Source organism: Acaromyces ingoldii, assembly GCF_003144295.1.
Source record: "Acaromyces ingoldii strain MCA 4198 unplaced genomic scaffold FA10scaffold_5, whole genome shotgun sequence".
NCBI classification, from domain to species: Eukaryota; Fungi; Basidiomycota; class Exobasidiomycetes; order Exobasidiales; family Cryptobasidiaceae; genus Acaromyces; species Acaromyces ingoldii.
Genome location: NW_020290251.1, coordinates 1611964 through 1626762, shown reverse-complemented (window position 1 = coordinate 1626762; position 14799 = coordinate 1611964). Strand labels below are relative to the sequence as shown.

Sequence of the window (14799 nt, the reverse complement as noted above, 5' to 3'; positions counted from 1 at the left end):
ATTCTGGATAAAGTAAGAGAAAGGAAAGAGACGCAAGAGAAGATGAACGATGAATGACCATTGTTACACGAGATGAATACGAAGGAGACCATGTTTCGAATCAACTATTTTATGCATACGTGTCCACAAGGGCATCTCTGAGCTCGTCAACGACGCCACTGGCGCCTCCCTGACTGATCTTGAAGGCTGCCTCAACGACACTCAGCTCCGTGGCTGCATTCGGAACGACGGCTCCCTCAGTCAGCAAGCTGTAAAAGCACTCGAAACCAGAAAAGAGAAGAGAAGAGAAAAACACGCACCGGTACTGTCGAGCCCAGCAAAGGCCGCCCAGTCATTGACGACGAGACCGGCACCGACGAGATCCGAGCCTCGGTTCACCGTACCCGCTACGAGTGGCACCTGGAGCAGCGAAGATAACTCGTCCTGGTCTTGCAGCGACGTCTTTGGATGGACGAGGCAGCCCTGATTTGACAGAGCAGAGTAGGAGCCCACGAGCACATTGTCCCTGTGTGTGCAATACATACAAGCAAGGTGAGCAAGGGCGCAATGCGACATACGACGACGCCAGGGAAAGGGGGGGGGGGGGGAGAGGTGCACTTACCCGACAGTCTGACGAAAGACTTCGACCTTTAAGACATCCGCAATGATCTCCTCAGTCTCTCGATCAAGGTCTGGATGCACGACGGCGACGTAGTCTGTTGGGGACGCGGCGCCTTAGCAACAGTCATGTGCGCATTGGTACAGAGTCAGGCGAGAGCAACACCCACCGTTGCAGGAGATAACATTGCCGAGCGCCGACAGTCTCTCGTCGACTCGCTGGATCGCGACGCTATCCGGCAAGCTATTTCTCAGATGCTGCAGCTCCTGATCCGTCGTCGTGCTCGGGACAAGGAGGCCGTTGCGGTTGCCAACGGTCAGTCGACCGACAAGGCGAGTGCCGGCAATGCTGCAGTGCACGACGGGGATGACGTCGCCCAGCTCGGCATCGAAGGTGCTGTAGAAGTTTGTGCTGCCGCCAATGGCGACGAGGCAGTAGGCATTGGTGAGGCGGCAGAAGACGCCGATCTCTGACGAGTTCTCGAATGCGACACGAACAGCCATCCCTTTTGTTTCCCTTTTGTTGTTTTGCACTTGTTCTGCTCTTGCTCTTGCTCTTGCTCTTGCTGTTGTTGTTTCTGCTGTCGCCGCTGCTGCTGCTGCTGCTCCCTCTTTTTCTTTTCTTCTTTGTCTTGCTCTCCTTGAGGAACGCTTGAGGATCTTCTCAATGGGAGCAGCGACGCAACGCAAGTTTTTTATATGCCGGGAGTCGGAAATTTTGGCCACGCGCCGAATCGAATTGCCTGACTCGCGTCATCCACACGACCCCCGCGGAGGTCGACGTTTGCGACTGACTCTGAGGTAGCACGACAGAGAAGCACATTGCAGATCGTACATTGAAGAGAGAGAATTGATGATCCTGAAGCTGTCTAGTAGTAGAAGAGGCCTGCGTGATGACTACTCAAAGCGATGGCGGCAGCGGCGCCGGATTGCGGAACTCGGCAAATGACTCAATGAGGTAGAGAATTCCAAAGAGGAGAAAGAGGATCGCGCCTCCCAGTGTCACTGGCACGGCAACAGCGGAAGTCAGCCGTCGAGAGATCTGGGTGAGGAAGAGGCCAAGAGGGCGCGGGGAGACCTCACCATGTTTCACGCTGATCCTAGAGGCCAGCCATCTCCCACCCAGGACAGCGAGGCTGGTGCAGAGCGCATGGCCGGCAATTGTGCCAAAGGAGACGAGGAAGATGTCCTATGCTCACATCGAGTTTATTTATTTATTTTCAGTAAGCGAGGGCCAGATTGAGGGTCTGCGAGAAAGTTTGTCTGTGTGGGGCCGGCACTCACATGGGCTGCAGCCAGGGCGATGGTGGCGATCTGGCTCCTGTCCCCCCACTCTCCGAGGAAAGTTAGGACAAAGGCTTGAGCAAAGACGGGGCTGAAGCAGAGCATGCATAGGTTTCTCGCGCCATCCTTGAAGTTGTACGCCGAGCTGCTCTTTGGCCCTGGTGTAGACGAGGACGGCGATGACTGAACAGCCGGCGAAGGCGTAGGTGGGTATGGGAGCACATTCGGATAGCCGTTGGCACCTTGGCCCGCACCCTCCTCCATGCGCAGCATCTCCATGCCCCCCGCTGCACCAGCGCTACCACCGCCATCCATGGCAACTTCCTCCTCGTCGACCTCCTTTTGCGCCTCATCCCATTCCTCGCCCAACTCATCACCAGTCATCTTGAGGCCGTCGAGGAGCATGCGCGCGCCAAAGACGCCAAAGAGGACCGCCGCTGCAAATGTGGTCAAGCTCCGGGGTAAGAGTGCTGGGAACATGACGCCCATCAGGGCAGAGAGGACCGACATGACGGCGAGGGCGGCGAATGCGCCCAGGAAGACGACGGGCCGGGACTGGCGCATCGAGAGGATGGCGGCGATGAGGAATGTCTTGTCGCCAATCTCCGACACCTTTTCGGGGACCAGCGCGTAAGTCTTTGCGTCTTCGTTGGCACTCAGAGATGCTTGCTTGCTTACAATAATCATGGAAAAGCTGCTCCAGACCGCCCTAGGATCGCGCTGCCACGCTCCGATCACGGCGCTCACCAACGATAGGTAGGCCCTGCTCTGGCCAGCGCCAGCATCGACCGGTTGGACCGTGTCCATCGTTGTAATACGTTCCGTATGTGCTCCTTGAATTCTATCGCTACCCGCTCCCGCATTCCAGCCTTCTATGATTCAGTGCGATCCGCCCAGGGTTTTGGGCGTGTTGCAGGTTGCCGTGTTCGTGCCGCGTTGCTCTGTTGGTTGTCCGTTCCTTCTTCTCTGGAGCGTAGATGCCCTCCCGCCCACGTGCTCCACCAAAATTTAAGCTCGTCGCATCGCAGTTCTTCTTCATTTTCTACTCGGAAAGTTGACTTAGCCGACAGCTACGATCAGACAAGCAAAACCATGCCGTCCACTATGACAGCCTCACAGGAGGCGCACGACGTTCAGCACCTCAAATCGCAGTTCAAGTTCTATCCCGACTACCCTAAGCCGGGCATCAACTTCTGCGACATTCTGCCGGTCCTGCGTGACCCTCTTTCGTTTGAGATGCTTATCTCCCATCTCGTCAACCACGTCTTCAACCATACCATCCCGGCACTGGCCGCGCAGAAAAAGGGCGCGAAGATTGACTATGTCGTCGGGCTGGATGCGAGAGGCTTCCTTCTTGGACCCATCTTGGCCATGCGGCTTGGCGCTGGCTTCGTGCCCGTCCGCAAGCAGGGCAAGCTCCCCGGCGAATGCCAGCAGGCAATCTACGAAAAGGAGTATGGCCAGGACATCTTTGAGATGCAGACGAGCTCGCTCAAGCCCGGATCTAACGTCCTCGTAGTCGACGACCTCATCGCTACTGGTGGATCGGCAAAGGCGGCGGGTGAGCTCGTCAAGAAGCTAGGGTCCACCACAGTCGAGTATCTCTTCGTGGTCGCCATCCCCTTTCTCAAGGGCACGGACAAGCTCGATGGGCCATCCTACAGGTGTGTTCCAATGCACATGTATGTTATCCGAAATGTACACTGACCCGCTCGTTCATGTTTGCCCACCTCAGCATGATCGACATCGACTAATGGGTAGGATCTATCTATTCAGTCGACTAGGTGGTACTGGGCAGTGCCAGTCCATGGCGTATCGAGTCTCTTCATCTCCATAGAATTACATGATTTTTCTTGCGGCCTCGCGTGTCGACTTGGCTCCCAAGCTTGATCCATGGTATGCCGTATTAAGGAGCAGGTCCGTGACGAGGCGATCGATGGCATCGGCCTGCTCGACCTTGACCTCTAAGCTTCCTGCCGCCGACGCTGCCACTACTGCCGATGACGGTGCCTCCTGCAGCTTCTTCGACACCTGTTGGGACGAAAGAGAGACGAGCTTAGAATGACCGCATTGTGAAGGAGTGTGTGCTTGACACCTACCAGCTTTAGGCCCCACAGGGCTCGGACCCAGGGCCCAGACTTGAGTCCGCCCTGCCCGCCCGTGGAAGAGACATCGACGCCGCACATTTCAAGGACGCGGAGGTAAGCCTTGTAGGCTTCAGGCAGCCTGGCTAGCGTGTAAAGTGTCTCTGCGTACTGCAACACGAAGAAGGAGTTGTGTGGGACAATGACGAGAAGCTCCTCAAGTGTGAAAGCGGCTTGTTGGTGCCTGTTGCCGTCGTCGTCGTCGTCGCAGGGAAAAGAGGAGAGACTTTTGTCAGCTTTCCTCCCTACTCAGCCTTTCAGCCTTGAGAGAACTTCCCCACTTCGGAATCTCACATCTGCAATTCCGAGTACAATGCTGCCATCTCCTGCCAACCTTCCGGGTCGGCGTAGTACGTGTCGAGGTAGGCGACAAGGGCCTCGATAGCCTTTTGCCGATCCAATGACTTGAGCACGGCGATCTGGCGTTTGACGATCGTCTTTCCATGCCCCATACGTACTTCAGCAATACTGTCGCTGAACAGAAAGAGAGGGCCAGAGAGACTTACCAGGTTTGTCTTGTCCTGTGCCAGGACGTCTTCGTAGAGCTTGAGTGCCTTGCTCGCCTCGCCGCGCGCCTCGAGGAGCATTCCCTGCATAGCTGTCACTCTTGCTGAGTCAGGAAACCTCGTATTGAGCCTAGCCACGCAGAGCTTCATGGAAAAGAGCGACGCTGGGGTCAGCGAGACAGGCGCGCAGGGAAAAAAGGAGACACGGCAGCCACGATAGCACAACTCACTTGGGCCAGATCGAACTTGCCAAGATCGAGCGCAGCGATGCCGACCTGCTCTAGAAAGGCCCAAACATCGTCCTTGAGCGCCTTGACATGGCCGCCCTCGAGTACCAGAGTGCCGTACTCGACAACTTTGGCCGACTGCCTGTCCGGTCGTCTGGTCGCCCATTTCCCCCGATCAGCCACGCTATCCAGAGATTGCAGCCACCAAGCGCGCACACGGCACTCTCACCTCCTCTGTTGTGCGAGCCACTCTATCGCTTGCGATGCCGATGTCTTGCTGCTGCTTGCCGTCGATGCCATCGTTCTCTCTCCGACAGCCCGTCAACTGGAGAGTGTGGTTACCGACCGTCTTCCCAAAGCACTACCGGTATAATTCGTCTCGCCATGCAACATCTGAGTATATCACGTGAAATTCGAAAGGGCGCGCTTCCTGCTGTCGCTTGCTCAAATCCGCTCGATCTCGCAAATGGGCGCAAAAGGGCAAGCCATGATCTGCGCTCTCGTGGCCGTTAGCTAGCCGCCGATCTGACAGCCACATGTGCAGGCCACGATCTGAAAAACATACACTGACAGTACACCGCTAGAAGCTCTTCACTACTCACTACTACTACTGCAATCGTGGACCTCGATGACGTACACATGTGGGGAAGGTGCGATTCTTCCGCCGCTAGTTTTGTTTTATTTTATTTTAACTACGGCTCTCTCCTCCACGATCAGACATCTCGCAGCAGCACAGCAGTGCGTCGGAGCGGCTTCAGATTGGAGCTGATGAGACACATCAGGTCGGCGCTGAAAGATGACGCTGTCGAACTGAAGCCTCGGCCACAGCCCTCCTCGTTAATTGTGTCCCCGCACTTGACCACAAACTACTGGTTGTAGTACTACTACTACTACTAGCTATACCGCTCTAGAGAGACTCTACTCACGCGCAAGAAGAATCGTTACTCCACTTTTCACAGTGTCCCGTCAGCTGCAGCGCGAGAAGTTTGGCTTTCCTTACCCAGCCTAACATTCCCGACGGCCTCCTCCTGCTGCCTCTCTCTTCCTTCTTTACATCCTCCTGCTCTCTCCCGCTCTTGTCTCCACCACCATAGACAGGGGAAAGAAAGCTCTTCCGTGTCAAGAAAGGGAAAAAAGGAGGAGAAGCGCATGATGGAAAAGATCTCACAGTCTGCCGAGCGGCTCGCCAGTGAGTCACCAGCGCAGGGTTCTTCTTCTTCCAGGCCCGCTGATCCGCCTTTTTTTTTTCATTTCATGCAACAACAGGCCTATTTGGCGTAGGCACTCCTACTCACTCCCGACTTGGCTTCAAGCTTCTCGGTGCGTGGTAGTGGAATTGAGGAGAAGGGATTTGAGGGGAGACTGACGATGCCGAGTATTCGCTGTTGAAAACATTAGAGAAAGACCCGGTGCTCGAGCTGGCGCGCAAGCTCGGCTTCAAGGTGACCGAGTTCGACCTGCCCCCCTGTGAGTGATCGGCAGGCCAAAGGCGGCTCGGTGCGACTAGCTCATCGGCTTCGTCTCTTCGCGCGCGCCTCTTTCTCGCTTTGGCAGATCCCGTGGAACGGCTACTGGGCGAGGGAAGCCTGCTGATGGCATTTATGCTCTCATCGACGCTCGTTTGCTACTTGCTCTACCACTACGTCAACAAGAATGCGCTTCTGCGCCACGCCTGCATCGGCGGAATGGTTTCGGCCCTCATCGCCTGGCCCGTCGTCACGGGCCAGAGCGGCATCATGCTTCTTGACTTCTGGAAGCCTGCCCTGGGCTTCCGCTCCTGCCGTGAGTCTTTGCCAGAGAAAGAGTCAAGAGCGCGCTTGCCCAGCTTTCTTCGTTGGTGCTGACATTGATCTGCAACAGTCCTCGTCTGGGACATTTTCCAGATCCGCACACGTGAAGAGGTGCAATCATGGAACTTTGCCCGCTTCTTTTGCCACCTCTGGGCCTTTCCCCTGGAGGAAGAGGAGATCGCCGAGCGAGACCGCGACGAGGGCTTTCACCGGAGCGCGCGCGTGCAGAATGCAAAGGGCCTTCCAAAGGTTCTCATCGAGGGCATCGTGCTGCTCTTGACCCTCTACATCGTCCCTCCCTATGAGTTGACAAAGAACATGAGCCAGCTGGCCTACCACTGCTACTGCGACGCCCTCGGTCTTTCGGTGAGCAAGATAGAGAATTTTTTGCGACGCCTCACGTCTCCTTTGCTAAGATTTGTCATCGGACAGATCCTCATGGCTCTCGCCCTCTTTGGCGACGGTCTGCTAAAGACCATCGGCATCTTCTGCAACGTGGAGATGGCCGATATGTTGTGCGTATCAGACATGCCTGTCAAGCCTTTTTTGCATCCACCACGCTGACCTCGGTGACGATGATGATGCAGCGAGAATCCGCTAGGAACCGTCAACATTCGCCTGTTCTGGTCGCACTGGAATCGTGCCATTGCCACGGTCCTTCATCGCGTCGTCTTTGGCGGCGGCCGTCAGACACCATCTAGCGTCAAGGCAAAGCAGCGCAAGGAGAAGCAGGAGAAGAAGGACCGCGTGGCGCAGCTCCAGCAGCAGCAGCGCAATCGCAAGCACCTCGACCATCTCTCCGAGACCGAGGCCGAGGCGAGCAAGACAGATGACGAAGACGAGCATAGGCTGCGCAGAAACGGCCTCAAGCCATTGACGAGCACGGCCAATGGAGCAAAGGACAACGGCGGTCAGCAACAACAGAAAAAGAGCTCCTCCAACAAGCCCAAGTCCTCTTTTCTGCCCAAAGCTCTTGCTGCCATTGCTACGTTTGCCATGAGCGTGAGTCGTATGCTTTTGTTTCTAAAAATTGTCGAGAAAAAACACCTCACGCTAAGCCTTTTAACTTGCTTGCTCGCCATGCAACAGGGCATCTTCCACGAGTGGATCACGCTCCAGACGCTCAACTACGCTGGGGGCGAAAACTTTGTCTTTTTCCTTCTCAACGGGGTGGCCACCGTCACCTCGACTTGGTTCCGACGCACGTTCCCCGAGGCCAACGCAAAGATTCCTACCTTGGTCGCCGTGCTGCTCCTTCACCTATTTTTCCTAACCGTCATCCCCCTCTTCTGCGCACCCTTTATTCGAAGCGGCTTCTTCGTCCAGATGCAGTCCTTGCGCGTGAGTTGTCCAAACTTGCATTCTTCCTCCTGGCATCTTGTGCTGATGGGTCATAAAAGTACGAGCTCTTGCCCGTTCGCGCACACCCTCGAGGCAGCTTCATCTGGTTGTTTGGACAGTGAAGGACGACAATGCGTCGTCATACTGCCACGCTCGTCCGATGAGCCGGACGTTGAATTCCTGGAAAGATTGTGCCTCGTTGCATGTGCTTCCCTGTTGAGCTCCTCAGCTTCTTTGGTCCCTCCCTCTCTCCCTCTTCTTCTCGATTTCTCCTATGTATGCCACCCGCAATTCAAACCGCTTGTCTCAGAAAAAGAAAAAGCGACCGTCCCTCCTTGACAGCCTCTCGAGACGTTTGACGGAATTGTTGCTCACACTCGTGCCAGTACATTCAACGCAACTGCCACGTATGTCAGCAAGAACGAATGTCTCTGTTCGTTCTTGCTCCTCGGTGGAGAGGATATCAACTCCCGTCGGCAAACGATCGAAGGGTATTTGCAGGCCAATGCGCCATAGACGCCAGGATGCGAGAAACACGTGGGTTTTGCTGACTGACTCACTGAGCTCGGAACATGGAAGAAATGGAAGAGTCCAAAATAAAATCCGGCCCGGGCCCGCGATGTGCGGTCGCTTGATCTGACTTGCTCTTGTTCCACAACCATGTCCCCACCCGAAGCAGCAGGTGAAGGTGCGGCGGCCTCGAGATCGGCAACTGTCGAAGGGGATGGGCAAAGGCCAAAGTTTGATTCGATCGAGTCGGCTGTCGAGGACATCCGGCAGGGCAAATTCGTCATCGTGCTCGACGATGAGGACCGCGAGAACGAGGGGGATCTGATCATTGCTGCCGATGCAATCACCACCGAACAAATGGCGTGGCTCATTCGTCACACGAGGTCAGTACCCTTCCGACCGGCTTCATATTTCATTGACAGTTGGCTGACGCAGAGCTGATATCCTAACAGCGGCTTCATCTGCATCTCGCTTCATCCGAGCCTCATTGAGGCCCTCGAGATTCCCATGATGGTGCCCATCAATACGGAAAAGAACAAGACGGCCTACACTGTCACGCTCGACTACCGGCACGGCACCACTACGGGTATCTCTGCGCATGATCGCGCTCTCAGCTCGAGGATGCTTGCCAAAGCCTGGAGGCAGCGGCATGGGCAGCTCAACGACGGCGAGGATGAGGTGAAGCCAGGAGATTTCTGCAGGCCAGGCCACCTTTGTCCGCTCAGATACACGGAAGGAGGTGTTAGAAGGCGCAGTGGCCATACGGAGGCCAGTGTTGGTGAGTCTGCACCTAGTCTTTATTGCTGTTGCGCCTCTTGTTTGCTGACTGCCCATTCATGCAGACCTTGCCGTTGCCGCTTCGCTCCCGCCCGTCGCGCTCCTGTGCGAGCTCGTGGACCCGTCCGACGAGACGGGCTCCATCGCATCTCGAGATGCCTGCTTTGCCTTCGCGAGACAACACAAGATCAAGGTTACAACAATTGAGATGCTCAGGGCGTGGCGAGAGTCACGCGAGCCGGCGCTGGTCAATGGTGACAACAGCCAGACGTCGCTGGATCGCGAGCGAGGCGTCCAGCTCAACGGGCAAGCCGTCGTCGGTCCTTCTCTGTCCTCATGAATCGTTTTCGGGGCTGCTTCGCAATCATCTGCATTCCTCCTGCAACGCCCTTTTCCCCCTTGTTCTCGTTTGTCACTACTACTACTTTTGAGTGTAATTTCATGCCGACAGCTCTCTGGTGCACGTGCTCAATCGCCAGGCTTGAGGAATGGTGCGCGTCTCAAAGTGAAATTTGGACGTGTTAATCTCGCCACCGAAGCTATCCTTCCATCGCATCCCCAGCAAACCCTTTTTACGTGCGCCTGTGTCCCTGCCCCTGCGAAAACAGCGCCATCACAAGTGCATTTGGAGGCTGTTTTGGGCTTGTTGAGGGAGAGCAAGATGCGTCGCAGCGTGGTTCTCGCGGCGCTGGGCGAGTCATCACCCTCACGCGATGGTGCGCAGTCATCGCTGGGCAGCTACGACGTTAAAACGGCCATTGGAGGCGGCTTTGGGCCCTTGCTCGGCAAGAAGCCTTTCAAGGTACCCTTGGGTCTAAGCAAGTCGAAGAATGAAAGCGACCTTGGTCGCAGAAAGCGCAAGCAGGTCGACTACAAGGGAATGGGTGGCGATCTAGACGACGGGGACGACGAGGCGACAGTCTCGGACGACGAAGGTGGGCCAGGTAGACCGGCGAAGAAGGCAAAAAAGGGAAAGACAATCTCCCTCGAGGGGATGAAGGGCGTTGATGCAAATGGTCGGTCGCTTAAAGCTGACAATCGCAAGTGGGAGGTGTTCAAGCCAAAGAAAGAATCGATCCATAAGCGCTTTTCAATTCCCGTCATGCGCGCAAAGAATGGTGAGATTGTCGAGACGAGGCTGAGTGGCGCGGTACTCGGCACGAGACAGACGATTGAAGTGCCGCCGAGGCCGCTCCATGACCCGATGGGCGAGCACGCCATCGTCCTCTTTGATCCTACCGTCGATGATCGCGAGGCCGAGAAGGAAAAGGAGAGGATCCAAAAAGAGCAGGAAGAGGCTGAGAAGAAGCTCGACGAGGGTGGGTCACCGGCGCCCCCGCCGACTTTCGATGCACATACACCTCGAGGTCCGCACAAGAGCCTGGCCGACATTCTGGGTATTCGCCGCAAGCGAACGACGGATGCCCTGCCCGTCAAGGTGCCTGTCGTGATTGATCCCAAATTGGCCAAGGTCCTGCGGCCACACCAGGTTGAGGGAGTCAAGGTGAGCATAATTGACCAAGGTACGCTTTTTCTGCCCCAATACTGACCTCGCCCAGTTCCTATATCGCTGCGCGACCGGACTCATTGCCGACAATGCGTTTGGCTCGATCATGGCCGATGAGATGGGCCTTGGAAAGACGCTGCAGTGCATCACGCTCATGTGGACGCTACTCAAGCAGTCGCCAGTCCCTCGCAAGCCGACGATTGAAAAGTGCGTCATCGCGTGCCCTTCGAGTCTGGTTCGCAATTGGGCAAACGAACTGGTCAAATGGCTGGGAGCCTCTGCGCCTGGAAACCTCGCCCTCGATGGCAAGCTGTCAAAGGAGGAAATGGTCGCAGCCGTTCGCAGATGGGCCGACAACACTGGCAAGTCTGTCACGCAGCCCGTCCTGATTGTCTCGTACGAGACGCTACGCAACATCACTGGCGAATTGGGCAGCGCCGAGGTGGGCTTGCTTCTCTGCGATGAAGGCCACCGGCTCAAGAATGCCGACTCTCTCACGTACGAAGCCCTCGACCAGATCAATGTCAAGCGCCGCGTTATTCTCTCTGGCACACCCATACAGAACGACCTGACCGAGTACTTCTCCCTCGTCTCGTTTGCGAATCCTGACCTGCTAGGTGGACGGCTCGAGTTTCGCAAGAAGTACGAGATTCCCATCCTCAAGGGGCGAGATGCTGAGGCGACGGAAAAGGAGCAGGAGGACGGCAAAGCCAAGCTGCAGGAGCTCACGGCGACGGTGAGCAAATTCATCATTCGAAGAACCAATGACCTGCTGTCCAAGTATCGTAAGTGTGATCCTTGTGTCGGGAGCTGGAGCGACTGCATGTGACTCACCATCGCCGTTCAGTGCCCGTCAAGTACGAACACGTCGTCTTCTGCCGAATGTCGCCCTTCCAACTGGCCCTCTACAACCACTTTGTCAATTCGCCAGAGATTCAGAGGCTGCTTCGAGGCAAAGGTTCCCAGCCGCTCAAGGCCATCAACATCCTCAAGAAGCTGTGCAACCACCCGAATTTGCTGGACCTTCCCAACGACCTCCCCGGATGCGAGGCAATGTTCCCGCCAGGCTACAACCCGCGTGACCACCGCAACACACACGTCGAGCTTTCGGGCAAAATGATGGTCCTCGAGCGATTCTTGTCCACGATCCGTGCGACAAGCAAAGACAAGGTGGTCCTGATCAGCAACTATACACAGACGCTAGACCTCTTTGAACGCATGTGCCGCAACAAGAAGTGGGGCCTTTTCCGCCTCGACGGCACCATGGCAGTAGCCAAGCGTCAGAAATTTGTCGACCGGTTCAACGATCCAGAAGGCGCCGAATTTGTCTTTCTGCTCAGTTCCAAGGCTGGTGGCTGCGGCATCAATCTCATCGGTGCCAACCGCCTGGTGCTCTTCGACCCGGACTGGAACCCCGCGTCAGATCAGCAGGCCCTGGCCCGTGTGTGGCGAGATGGTCAGAAGAAGACATGCTTTGTCTACCGATTCATCTCGACGGGCTCCATCGAGGAGAAGATATTGCAGCGTCAATCGCACAAGCAGACGCTGTCCTCATGCGTCGTCGACGATGCCCAGGACGCCGAGCGCCACTTTTCTTCAAACGACCTGCGGGAGCTTTTCAAGTTCAACAAGAAGACAGACAGCGACACGCACGACACGTACAAGTGCAAGCGGTGTGCTGGGGGCAAGCAGATCTCCAAGGCGTCAGCACTCCTCTACGGCGATACCAGCACCTGGAATCACTGGAGCCACGATGAGCTGGGCAAGGTCCACGATGACTTGCTTAGAACCGAGCTGAGCTTCGACGACGTCTCGTACGCCTTCCAATACTGCAGCCACTAGACATTCGAATACCACACGACCATGACCGCGACCAACCTCAGACCAAGAAGACTGACAGGACACAACACACAATTGTATTTAGTACCTTGATAAGAAGAAGAAGAAGAAGAAGAAGAAGCAGTAGTAGCAGTAGCAGCAGCAGTAGCAGCAGCAGTTGTAGAAGTAGTAGTAATAGCATTAGTGGTAGGGTACAGTGGTCTGGTCGCAGATTGATCAGCAGGCCGCGCGCTGTCTGGGGCGCGCTCGAGCCATTTTCCAACCTCTTTTTTTTTGGTTTTGGTTTTCTTCTTATTCATCGTTTATCTGCTCCCTCTTCAGACTGGCTCTTTCCGCCTTCTGAAAAGAAGCGGAGAAGGCGACGATGATGCGGGGACGTCAGGCAGGAACCTTGCTCTCGAGACAGCCGACGGGACTAGCAGCATCATCTGCATGGCTCAGGGCCACTGAGGGCGCACGACTCACGCAACGATGGCTTCATTCCAGCGCCCCGGCTAGTCAGCAACCACCTACCCGTTCGCCGGCATCTGCTCCTCCCTCTGCCCCTCACTCTGGCCCCCCTCCCGGTCCCAGTCCTTCTTCTCCCCCCGGTCAGGGCCGCCGTCGTGGAGCGGGATCGATCTTCTCCCCTGCGCGTTCATCTGCTTCCCGCTCGTCAGGCTCCTCGCACCGCTTGCAGTATAATACCGATCCCTTCACAGCTCTGCCCCCCACCGAGCACTACACCTTTCCTCTCGTAACTGCTGCCGATCTGGCGCAGTCATCGACGAGGCCACGGGCGAAAAGAATGCTGGCCCGTGACTTTATCCACGACAGCCTCTACAACCCCGCGTACGGCTACTTTAGCCGACATGCCGTACTCCTGCCCGATGGGACGAGCCGGGAAATTGATTTTGGGGCCGTGGGTGGTGAGGATGAGTTCATGCGCCTCATCCAGAGCCGGTACAGCGAGTTTGAGGCTGGGATCGTCGCGAGGCAAGACGCCAAGCGGAGCAGGGAGGACAAGATGAAGCAGAGACCAGTGGCGAGACAGAGCTCGAGGCAGGGACTTGAGGAGGCCCAACGCAGAGGCAGGTTGGATCTCGCGAGAGAGAAGCAGAGCGAGCGCGAGTACGGCCAGCATGCCGACGACGTCGACGTCATGGTTGCCAGACAGGTCTGGCACACGCCCACGGAACTCTTCAAGCCCTACTACGCCAGGGCAATCGCCAGATACATCGTTGAACGGCATCGAAGCAAGATCGACGAAGCGCCCTTGGTCATCTACGAGCTGGGCGCAGGCTCCGGAGCCCTGGCCAACGATGTTCTAGGCTACCTGGCCGAGGCCGAACCGGACTTGTACCAGAGAACAGAGTACCGCATCATCGAGATCTCGTCTCGCTTGGCCGAACAACAACGCAAGATCCTTGCCAAGTACATCGATGAGGGGACTTGCAAGGTGCACAACGAGAGCATCTTGCAGTGGACCAAAGTGGAGAGCAGAGAGTGCTTCGTCATCGCTCTCGAAGTGCTCGACAACCTCACCCACGACGTTGTCAGCTATTCCACGGACAGCCTCGCGCCGTACCAGGCCATCGTCTCCATTGACGAAAGTGGCGACATGCACGAGCTCTGGGAGCCCGTGTCGGACCCGCTCATCCGACGATACCTCGACCTTGTCTCGGCAACTCCGTCCTCTGTCGGTGGCAGCAGCAGCAGCAGCAGCAGCAGCAGCGGCAGATCCTGGCTCGAGTCGGTGCCCCAAGCCTTAAGAAAGGTCATGACAAATCATCTTCCCTTTTACCCAAACCTGACGGCCCGCACCTTCATCCCCACGGGCAGCCTGCAGCTTGTAGAAGTCTTGGCAAAATCCTTTCCGCGGCATAATCTCGTCGTCTCTGATTTCGATCGCCTCCCGGATGCGGTCCAAGGCATCAATGCTCCGGTGGTGCAGACTCGCCTGGAAGGGACCATGATTCCCGTGACGACGTATTGTGTCCATCAGGGCTTCTTTGACATCTTCTTCCCTACCGACTTTGCGGTGCTCAAGAGGCTACATTCACAGGTAACTGGGGCAGCAAGCGGTGCAAGCGGAGAAATCATGCACCACAGCACCTTTCTGAAGAGGTACGCGGAAACGGACAAGACGAGGTGCAGAGATGATAGCAATCCGCTTCTATCGTGGTACGAGAATGCCAGCTGGTTCCTGTCCAGATTCAACACATGACCGTTGTACCTAGTAGTAGCAAATTGTCAAGATACGAGGACCTATGTCCCATCGTCATGCAGCGACGTAAA

At 56.2% G+C, this 14799-nt stretch overlaps 8 protein-coding genes across 8 annotated transcripts; 5 read left to right on the top strand and 3 right to left on the bottom strand.

Annotated features, from left to right (window-relative positions):
* Positions 1 to 31: 31 nt before the first annotated feature.
* Positions 32 to 1243, bottom strand: FA10DRAFT_268846 (translation initiation factor 6). The gene is made up of 4 exons (XM_025522502.1): positions 768 to 1243; positions 602 to 695; positions 300 to 505; positions 32 to 213 (listed from the first exon to the last, which is right to left on the bottom strand). The coding sequence occupies exons 1-4, from the start codon at positions 1099 to 1101 to the stop codon at positions 110 to 112; spliced, it is 738 nt and encodes a 245-aa protein (XP_025375878.1). The 5' UTR covers positions 1102 to 1243; the 3' UTR covers positions 32 to 109.
* A 255-nt stretch (positions 1244 to 1498) lies between these two features.
* Positions 1499 to 2688, bottom strand: FA10DRAFT_272940 (UPF0016-domain-containing protein; the record flags this gene model as incomplete). Its single annotated transcript, XM_025523149.1, has 4 exons — positions 1499 to 1602; positions 1681 to 1786; positions 1882 to 2493; positions 2560 to 2688. 4 exons carry the CDS (start codon positions 2686 to 2688, stop codon positions 1499 to 1501), a joined length of 951 nt encoding a protein of 316 aa, XP_025375877.1.
* A 261-nt stretch (positions 2689 to 2949) lies between these two features.
* FA10DRAFT_268844 (putative APT1-adenine phosphoribosyltransferase) lies at positions 2950 to 3774 on the top strand. Its single transcript, XM_025522501.1, has 2 exons — positions 2950 to 3545; positions 3617 to 3774. Exons 1-2 carry the CDS (start codon positions 2986 to 2988, stop codon positions 3633 to 3635), a joined length of 579 nt encoding a protein of 192 aa, XP_025375876.1. The 5' UTR covers positions 2950 to 2985; the 3' UTR covers positions 3636 to 3774.
* On the bottom strand, positions 3721 to 5058 carry FA10DRAFT_233001 (protein prenylyltransferase; the record flags this gene model as incomplete). Its single annotated transcript, XM_025518929.1, has 6 exons — positions 3721 to 3900; positions 3981 to 4209; positions 4320 to 4462; positions 4532 to 4675; positions 4762 to 4912; positions 4988 to 5058. 6 exons carry the CDS (start codon positions 5056 to 5058, stop codon positions 3721 to 3723), a joined length of 918 nt encoding a protein of 305 aa, XP_025375875.1.
* Positions 5059 to 5910: 852 nt separating this feature from the next.
* Positions 5911 to 8011, top strand: FA10DRAFT_272938 (hypothetical protein; the record flags this gene model as incomplete). The annotated part of the gene is made up of 9 exons (XM_025523148.1): positions 5911 to 5947; positions 6040 to 6078; positions 6157 to 6225; positions 6313 to 6540; positions 6619 to 6914; positions 6981 to 7063; positions 7136 to 7550; positions 7638 to 7889; positions 7949 to 8011. 9 exons carry the CDS (start codon positions 5911 to 5913, stop codon positions 8009 to 8011), a joined length of 1482 nt encoding a protein of 493 aa, XP_025375874.1.
* A 494-nt stretch (positions 8012 to 8505) lies between these two features.
* Positions 8506 to 9656, top strand: FA10DRAFT_268841 (hypothetical protein). The gene is made up of 3 exons (XM_025522500.1): positions 8506 to 8782; positions 8852 to 9177; positions 9242 to 9656. The coding sequence occupies exons 1-3, from the start codon at positions 8550 to 8552 to the stop codon at positions 9514 to 9516; spliced, it is 834 nt and encodes a 277-aa protein (XP_025375873.1). The 5' UTR covers positions 8506 to 8549; the 3' UTR covers positions 9517 to 9656.
* Positions 9657 to 9706: 50 nt separating this feature from the next.
* FA10DRAFT_244333 (putative RAD54-DNA-dependent ATPase of the Snf2p family) lies at positions 9707 to 12713 on the top strand. The gene is made up of 3 exons (XM_025519343.1): positions 9707 to 10680; positions 10736 to 11468; positions 11531 to 12713. Exons 1-3 carry the CDS (start codon positions 9838 to 9840, stop codon positions 12523 to 12525), a joined length of 2571 nt encoding a protein of 856 aa, XP_025375872.1. The 5' UTR covers positions 9707 to 9837; the 3' UTR covers positions 12526 to 12713.
* A 115-nt stretch (positions 12714 to 12828) lies between these two features.
* On the top strand, positions 12829 to 14787 carry FA10DRAFT_268839 (DUF185-domain-containing protein). Its single transcript, XM_025522499.1, has one exon. It carries the CDS (start codon positions 12887 to 12889, stop codon positions 14726 to 14728), a length of 1842 nt encoding a protein of 613 aa, XP_025375871.1. The 5' UTR covers positions 12829 to 12886; the 3' UTR covers positions 14729 to 14787.
* The last annotated feature ends 12 nt before the right edge of the window (positions 14788 to 14799 follow it).